The sequence below is a fragment of the Galeopterus variegatus genome, unplaced genomic scaffold (assembly GCF_000696425.1).
Source record: "Galeopterus variegatus unplaced genomic scaffold, G_variegatus-3.0.2 Scaffold5930, whole genome shotgun sequence".
Taxonomy (NCBI): domain Eukaryota; kingdom Metazoa; phylum Chordata; class Mammalia; order Dermoptera; family Cynocephalidae; genus Galeopterus; species Galeopterus variegatus.
The window spans coordinates 132,807-142,417 of record NW_007732041.1 but is presented as its reverse complement, the minus strand read 5'-3'; the positions used below and the strand labels follow the sequence as shown (position 1 = coordinate 142,417).

Sequence of the window (9,611 nt, the reverse complement as noted above, 5' to 3'; positions counted from 1 at the left end):
TCACCAGCAGAGATAAAGAAGAGGATGTCTCTCTCCACAAAGCCCATTTCAGAGTGACAGAGGAAGCATCTGGTCTATGATAATGTTGGGAACCTGATCACACCTCTCAGTATTGGACAGATCATCTAGGCAACAAATTAACAGAGTAACCATTATTCTTTCAGAAGGAGAGAAGAAATCTAGGGTAATTAGGGGGGAGAGGGGAGGAAGTGGGGGATGGTGTGAGATTGGACAAGGGGCATAAAGAATAATTATGACTTGTAACAATATATATGCTAGTAATATTGATTTGATCAACATATCTCAATGTTCAACCCAAAAAATATGTATAGTTGTTTTTGATTCAATAAATAAAATAAATTTTACAAAAAATTAACATAGTTACCTTAAATGTAATACAATGTAGAAACAAAGAAAAAGTAATTTATTTTAAAAAAAATAGTATGTATTTAAAATGCAAATGTATGGACATGATTATACCTGAAGCAATAACAAAGTAGATGTTTGCACTGATGTATAATCAGTGTTTGAATCAAGGAGGAATAAGAGGGTCAGAAGTCCAGGAACATCAAATGGAAGAGGTGTAGGTGGACAGTAGAATGAAAACTAGTGTTGAGTCAAATGAAGAAAGACCAGACAGAGAAGAAGGAAATAACCTTAACTGAAGTAGGGCTAAGACGCTGTAGATTGAATTACATCCCCCCAAAAGACATGCTGAAGTCCTAACCCCAGGTACCTGTGATTGTGAACTGATTTGGAAATAGGTTCTTTGTAGATGTAATCAAGTAAAGATGAGGTCATGCTGGATCAGGATGGGCCCTAAATCTAAAAACTGTTGTCCCTGTAAGATGGCTTTGTGAAGACCAAGAGACACACAGGGAGAATGCCATGTGATGACGGAGGCAGAGATTTGTGTGATGTGTCTGCAAGCCAAGGAACACCAAGGATTGCTGACAACCACCAGAATCTGGGAGAGAAGCAGGGAAAATCCCCACCTAGTGCTTCCAGAGGGAGCCCGACCTGCTGATACCTTGACTTTGGATTTCTAGCCTCCAGAACCATGAGAGAGTGGAATCCTGTGGTTTTAAGCCATTGAGTTTGTGATACTTTATTACAAGAGTCCTAGGAAACCAATATAGATTTCAAGGCAAATTACGGTACATTGATAAAGGGGAGAAAATAAGGAGGTATGATATTTAAATGAGATGGGCTTTTTAGGCTCAAAATAATTCTCTGCAGTTTGGGATAGGGGAGTGATGAGGTAAAGAGAAATTATATCTTCTGTTTTGAAACCCCCCTCCTTGTCAAAATAAACATTCAGTCAGTAAAAATGGTACCGTATCCTTTTTCAGGCAGTGGGAAAAAGAAAATGAAAGAGAAAATCAAGAGGTTAATAGAGAAAGTCATGTGGTACCCCTTTGGGGATGGTGTCAGACAAAAATATAAAACCACAGGCAACCCCCAAAATAAATAATTTCAGTGTATAATTTTTCCAACCTGGATATCTTATCATTGCTAGCTTTGAAATATTTTTAAACAATATTTATTATTAAAATTCAGTGAGATCTCTGCATTTACATTCCATTCCAAGTTTAAAGGAGTCTCAAAACTCCTCCATTATGGGGGCCAGCCCGGTGGCGCACTGGATAGTGGGCCGCTTGGGAAGCGCGGCGGCGCTCCCGCCCGAGGGTTCGGATCCCACATACAGACCGGTTCCCGCTCACTGGCTGAGCGAGGCGTGGGAGCAACACCGAGGGTTGCGATCCCGTTGCTGGTCCCCGGTCCGGTACGGGGGCAACACTGAGGGTTGCGATCCGTTGCCGAACACGGAAAAAAAAAAAAAGACAAAAAAAAAAAACTCCTCCATTATGTATTTGTAATCAGTTTGAGTGCATTTGCAGTAACTGCAATATTGTATTGAAATGCTCTTCAGCCAAATGCATAGTAGAAAATGCTATGGAACAGTGAGTAGAATAGTCCAAGTGAGTCAGCTTTTATGACAATGTCTTTATTCCAGGTCAGTTTCCTACTGTAATGTTCTTAAATTATTGTTTTTTTCAGTATCATTCTGTAAAAACTCTTCAGGATTCTTATACTTAAGTGCAGCTGATTTATATTACTTATAGGTTGGCTCAGCAGGACACGTGAATGTCTGCAGAATGTGGGACAATTCTTTGTAGTGTGGGACTGTCCCATGCATTACAGTATGTCTGGCATCTCTGGCTTCATCCTCTGAATGGCACTGGCATGAGGTGGGGCTGGGCATCACTGTTATAACCAAAAAGGTTCCCACAAATTTACAGAATGCCTGCAATCCGTTGCCGGACACGGAAAAAAAAAAAAAGACAAAAAAAAAAAACTCCTCCATTATGTATTTGTAATCAGTTTGAGTGCATTTGCAGTAACTGCAATATTGTATTGAAATGCTCTTCAGCCAAATGCATAGTAGAAAATGCTATGGAACAGTGAGTAGAATAGTCCAAGTGAGTCAGCTTTTATGACAATGTCTTTATTCCAGGTCAGTTTCCTACTGTAATGTTCTTAAATTATTGTTTTTTTCAGTATCATTCTGTAAAAACTCTTCAGGATTCTTATACTTAAGTGCAGCTGATTTATATTACTTATAGGTTGGCTCAGCAGGACACGTGAATGTCTGCAGAATGTGGGACAATTCTTTGTAGTGTGGGACTGTCCCATGCATTACAGTATGTCTGGCATCTCTGGCTTCATCCTCTGAATGGCACTGGCATGAGGTGGGGCTGGGCATCACTGTTATAACCAAAAAGGTTCCCACAAATTTACAGAATGCCCTGAGGGGTTGGTACCACTGGTCTGTGCTGTGGTATTCAACACCATTCACAACTGGACCTCTTATCCTTACCCCAGGGAAATCTAAGAGACCATTTTTTTTTTGCCTTTTTTTAGACATCAGTGAAGACTGAGGAAGAAGCATCCCAGGGCCTTGCCCCAGAGGAGTGGCCACATCTGAGTCTGGCTCAGAGGAACCCCTGCGAGAACTCAGCTCAGGAGAAGGTTACAGGCCTCAGTCTGATGAGTAAGGACAGGCCTCCGGTTGGCCCCCTGTCTGTGCGCTCCTTTTCCCATCACTGACCCTGACTTTTGACTTGGGAACTCATGTTCCCTACAGACCCTCTCCCTCTCTTCTCCTTCTGGCCTCTCACTCCAGATTCCTCTCAGCCGTTGTTATTTTGCATCCTTCCCAGTCACGTTATCCTCTGTTGCTAATCACCCAGCTCATTGATTCTTACTGTTATCTTCTCTGATCATCCCTCCCTATTCCCTGATTCCCTCAGCAACTCCTCCTTTGCTCCCCTTTTTCTTCCCTATCAACGATTTCATATGACTTGTCATTTCAGGTATCCCTTCATACTTGGAAGCCCCATGAATGCCTTTGCCTGATCTTCTTTACCTCAGAGGATATTGTCTTCACTCTCTGAGAACACTACTGTCCGTGTTGAATCTTCTGTAAATGTGCTCTGCCCTGTTGGGCCCTCTCTGCAGCTGAGCTCTGGTGCCCTAGTTGACCTTCCTTCTTATCTTCCCATACTTTGCCTCATTTTATAGGACTGCTCAATCTGCACCCAAGATACCTGTTGATTTTTTGTTTGTTTTAATTTGGAGCATCAATTCCCTACCCTGGAGGTTGTTTTCTCTAAATTCATAGAACAGATGACATTTAAATTATTAATGTATTATTTTAGCTGAAGAATGTGTAACTGAAGATGAATTGTTTAATACAAAGCAAGAAACTTCTGAAGAAATGGAACAAGGTGGGGAGGCCTCAGGAATACCCAACAGGTGAGTGTCCATGGTCCTGAGTGGGTCAAATCCTGCAGATACAAGAAGAAATTAGAGTGGAACCAGAGAAATCAGTTGGTCAAAAGTTGCTTTCCTGGAATAATACAGGACAAGTGCCACTCTCACTTCTGGGATCATAGGAGGCCCTGTGCCAACAAGGTGACTTGTCAATATTCAGTAATTATACAGAACCTTCATCTGGCACACAGTTGCTTCCATGAATCCCGACCCAGTTTACCCTGCTTGATCACTCTTCCCTGGGCTCCACTATGTTTCTATGGAGCTGTAGATAGAGAAGACAGAAGGCAGAGAATTTAGATGAGAGTGAGGGCTGCAGATGAGGCTGCCATGATGGTTAAGAAAGAAATATCATCATAGCTGGACGAGGACTTAGGAAAGATAAGTACGGTATCCTCAGCCTCCATTAAGAGATGGGACCAAGGAATAGATCAGAAGGAAAGTAACTGATAAGGAAGGAGAAATTACTGATAGTAGCAGTTGTTTCATACATGTTGGTTGTGGGAATGAATTAATGTGTAACATAGATACAGAAAGAATTAATGTGTAACATAGATACAGAAAGCAGAAAGGGAGGGACAAGGGGCCGGCCCGTGGCTCACTTGGGAGAGTGTGGTGCTGATAACAAGTCAAGGGTTAAGATCCCCTGACCGGTCATCTTTAAAAAAAAAAAAAAGAAAGAAAGAAAGAAAGGGAGGGACAAGCAGGGGGTTGGCTTCTGGTGAGACCATTAACTCCTCAGAGAATTGAGAAAAGAAGAAAAAGGAAACAAGTAGGATATTTAGGAGCCAGGCAGGAGTTGAGGATTCTCCTTATTGACACTTGTTCATCTTAGAAAAATCGAGCGAAATCTCAGTTAAAATAGAAATGTCTTGAAGCCTAAGAAGAGAAATGACGTTTTTCCTGAAGCTAGTGAGACCTGAGCCACGCTCCACTAAAGGAAGAGTAATAACGTTCTGTAACTTCGCTCGGAGTTGTACCTGGGGAATAGGAAGGAGTCTGCAGTTGTGCCTGCTGGATGCATTCAACCTCAGGTGACTGAAACCATGACTCACGGTGCCTATAAGAATAAAGACATCTTATTGTTTCTCATAACAAATATTCTGAAGGCAGGCTGTTCCAGGATTGGTGCACCAGCTTAACCGCGATGCCAAAGATCCAGACCCTCCATCTCTAGCCCCACTTCCTTACCGCACTCTTTTTTCCACTTCCTTACCGCACTCTTTTTCCCACTTCCCACTCCTATCTCCTTCCGCACCGTATTGGGGTGGATGCACTGTAGCTCTGGGAACTTAGATTTCAGCAGTGGGAAAGCTCAGTGTCATGACAGGATTCAAGGAGTGTCCCTGAAGTTGAGAATGTCAGGGAACTCTAAGATGGATATGTGGTTTTTGTGGTTTTTTTAAATTGAAACACAATTGATGATACGTATTTTTGAGGTACAGAGTTAACTGTCAATATATCGTGCACAATATGTGATGATCAAATCAGGATAATTAGCGTATTCCTCGTTACAAAACGTATGATTTTTTTGTGTCTGTTAACCAATTTCTCACTAGTCCTCTTCTCCCTCCCCCTGTCCCTAAATGGATGCATTGAATGGGTCATACATGTAGACTCTGAAGACACGGGATGATAAATGCTTTATGTAAATAAATATATGTAGTGTATTATATGAAGATTCACTCTTTTAACTGCTTTTTTAACCTATGTCTTCTAAAACTAGACTAGTTTACCGATAGGACACTAGTAAATAAAATGCAAATATCTAAAATTTAAAAAGAAGTTTGTATAAAATAATACTTTTCTTCTTTGTAACTTTAGCTTACTTCCTTGAAAACCTCATAAAAACAGTTGAAGTGCAATGAGTTTGGGTTTCTTTTGGTGTTTTTCCTCAAAACAGTATGTCCACCAGATGAATGTAGAACTGGGAAAGGCTAAGTCCTTCCATGTTCAGAAATTCTGTGAGAGGGGTGAGGAGGCTCAGTGAATAATGACCTCCTTTCTTGTCCAAGATCAGAACCAATTGACAGGGACACAGGAGTAAAACAGATGGTTCTGGAAACCTCACCTTCATTACTGGCAGAAGCTAGACTGGATAAAGCGGCTCCGAGGCAGAGCCAAGTGGGCCATGCGGGCAGAGGAGGATCTCAGCGGCTGTCCTCCTGCACAGGAGCGTGGATGTCTGCAGCCTGCCCCTGAAGACGGCAGACGGAGGGGCTGTGCTACGGAGGCCCAGTTTCTCCTCCCAGATGCAACCATCAGTTATGTTGTGAAGTGTGAGTGAGAGGTGGGGAAAGGCCAGAAGTGTTAAGTCTAGCCGAAATCCTCCCCGTGGACACATGGAGTGAGAAATACATAATCCCCACCCATAAGATTTAGGCTTCAGTGTATTTGCTGTGTATGAGAGAATATGATGGAGGATTTTTATAGCGTGTGTTCTCTTTTCTTTCCAGAGACAGTATACCCCAGATCCCTTGTAGTACTCCTGTCTCTACTGAAAGGACAGTTGTGCATTTGAACACTCTGAAGGACCGTCACCCAGGTGACTTGTGGGCCCGGATGCACATCTCATCCTTAGAATATGCTGCAGGCGACATTACCCGAAAAGGGAGAAAAAAAGACAAAGCTCGGGTGACTGAACTGCTCCAAGGCCTTGCATTTTCTGGTGATTCGGATACGGAAGAAGACAATGAGCCTGAGAGCCAGCCTGCTCAGAAGAAGCTAAAGGTATCAAGTGTACCTGGGAAGAAATGGACCAAAAGAGACATTAAACCTGACTTTCCTAGCTGGTCAGTACTGGATTCTGGACTTTTGAACCTCAAGAGTGAAAAGTTGAACCCGGTAGAGCTCTTTGAATTGTTTTTTGATGATGAAACATTCAACTTGATTGTCAATGAAACCAATAATTATGCTTCTCAGAAAAATGTCAGCTTGGAAGTCACAGTTCAGGAAATGAGGTGTATATTTGGTATCCTGCTTTTGAGTGGATTTGTAAGGCATCCCAGAAGGGGAATGTATTGGGAAACCTCTGATGCCGATCAGAACCTGGTTAGAAATGCAATTAGAAGGGACAGATTTGAATTGATTTTCTCATACCTACATTTTGCAGATAATAGCCACCTAGATCAAAAAGATAAGTTTACAAAATTGAGGCCTCTCATAAAGCAAATGAATAAAAATTTCCTCTTGTATGCTCCCCTAGAAGAATACTATTGCTTTGATAAGTCAATGTGTGAATGTTTTGATAGTGACCAATTCCTGAATGGAAAGCCTATTAGAATTGGCTATAAAATTTGGTGTGGTACAACCACACGGGGTTATCTGGTTTGGTTTGAGCCCTATCAAGAAGAAGCAACTATAAAGGCAGATAAGGATCTTGACCTTGGGTTAGGTGGAAATCTAGTGATGAACTTTGCTGATGTTCTTTTAGAGAGAGGTCAGTATCCCTATCACCTGTGTTTTGATAGTTTCTTTACAAGTGTCAAATTGATGTCAGCTTTGAAGAAGAAGGGGGTGAGGGCAACAGGAACAATTTGTGAGAACAGGACTGAAAAATGTCCACTTATGAATGCAGAACATATGGAAAAAATGAAGAGGGGGTATTTTGATTTCCGAGTGGAAGAAAATGATGAGATAATTTTGTGTTGTTGGCATGGTGATGGCATTATCAGTCTGTGTTCCAACGCTGTAGGCATAGAACCAGTCAATAAGATAAATTGTTTTGCTGCTGATGAAGAGATCTCTCAGATAAGTCAACCATCCATAGTGAAATTGTATGATGAATGCAGGAAAGGTGTAGCTAAAATGGATCAAATTATTGCCAAGTACAAGGTGAGGATAAGAAGCAAGAAATGGTACTCAAGTCTGGTGAGCTACATGATCGATGTAGCCATGAACAATGCGTGGCAACTGCATAGAGCCTGTAACCCGGGTGCCTCTCTAGACCTCTTAGATTTTCGGAAATGTGTGGCTCATTTCTACTTGGAACATAATGCTAATCTGTCAGATTAAGGCAGAGAAAACAGACACAGTGTAGACATTCACAAGACAGAAAATTATAACTAAATGTAGGTTGTACCCTCCCAAAGCAAATTTGATATATGTAATGAAATTAAGTTATTAAGTAATATTTTAAAAATCAGACATTTATATAGAGTTGCAAAGAATATTATAACTAGTAATGTTTAAAAATTATCTGTGAAAATGTTGAACTCCAGTGGTACCTTTCTCTATGTCTAATTTTATGTCAGACATGGGAAATCATTTATTTGTTGATTATTTTGTGCATTTAAAGAATGAAATCCTGCTTCTTTTTAAAAAAATTTTTTTTCTAGAGAATGCCATTTAAAAATGCAGGCAATGTCACAGCAACTATAGAATGGCACTGAATCCATAGTCCAAATTCAAGACAGAGCCTATGAAGTAAGACTGATTTAAACAAAACCTGGGTGGTAATAGGCTAAAAACCTCAGCATTGGTGTCAAACTGGTGGGTCAGATTGTGTATAGGTAAGAAAGGCCAGGCAGGGATATTGAAGAAGGAAGGTACTGTAAAGGGAAAACCAGAGACGAAGCAAGCACTGCTTTTGAATATTGAAATGAAAGGTGTCCTATTCTGACTGTGTGAGTTGGCAGCAAAAGTCAAAAGAGTAAAGAAAATGGAGAAAACATGAAGCAAATCAGAGTAACAGTAGTAACAGTGACTCTATTGTTGACAGTAAAGTACAGGATAACAGTAGAGTTAAGAGGACATGAAGCCCATGTTGAAATCACCTAAGGAGATAAGTGAGTGTCTAGGATTAAGGTCATCAGTGATAGATAACACAAGAAGAAATACTAGATTAAGTCATTAAGTTTTCCTCATTTTTTTTTATACTCGTTCTGTAGATGAGAAAACAGGCGTAGTGGTTAAGTAGCATTTTCAAATTCACATAGGTAGGAGGTGGTGCAGCCCTTGGCGCCAATATTGAGAATCAACTTGTTTTATGTTTTTTGTTTCTAGTTTGTCTTTTGTTGTGTTGTTGTTTTCGTACTTTTCTATATAAAACCCCAAAAAGTCACATTGCAGGAATGGTCAACACCTTTGTAATTGCAAAGGGCTATAGCTTAGCAAAGGACATTCCTAGGGTTCCTGTAGATCTATGCCAAAAGAATGATCACTTTGTCTACCCTGCCCTGCCATTGTACTGAACACCTATGGTATTTCTGTGCACACCACGTTTATGGTGCTCCTCAAATACTGCTGTTCTACACAGTAGTTATTTTTGCTCAGGGTATGTTCCTTACTAGACAATAGAATTCCAGAGAATCTCTTTTGCAATAACTTTTTGCAACTAAAACTGGACCTGAAATGATTTGCTATACTACATGGGATTCTTAGAATACATTGCAACTTGATGGGAAAATTTAGCTATCCAAATACATAGCTTTATCTTTAAAGTGTACTTTAGAACAGTGGAATATGATCGTAACCTCGGTGGAAAAAATACGGAATAATTTGCAGTGAGAAATGATGAAGACAAGTGATGACTTTAAAACTTCACTAAGTATTCATATATGCATGTATTGCAAGAATATGCTGTACCCCACAAATATGTATGTTAAAATTAAAAGAATTTTTAAAAATGTTTTAAAACTTTATTAGGTATTCAGAAGAAGCACTCTCAAAAGAAAAAAGAAAACTTTATTAGGTAAATTTATACATTAGAAGAGGCCCCAACACCCTTTAGTAATCTGGCTGGCTCCAAGGAACTGTTCTGAGTTACCATAGAT

General features: G+C 40.4%; 1 protein-coding gene across 1 annotated transcript; it reads left to right on the top strand.

The window, feature by feature from the left end:
* Window positions 1-2,925: 2,925 nt before the first annotated feature.
* Window positions 2,926-9,458, top strand: LOC103605604 (piggyBac transposable element-derived protein 1-like; the record flags this gene model as incomplete). The annotated part of the gene is made up of 3 exons (XM_008590227.1): window positions 2,926-3,055; window positions 3,723-3,819; window positions 6,294-9,458. Coding segments are annotated over 3 exons (1,785 nt in total), but the record flags the coding sequence as incomplete, so codon positions are not given.
* Between the last annotated feature and the right edge of the window lie 153 nt (window positions 9,459-9,611).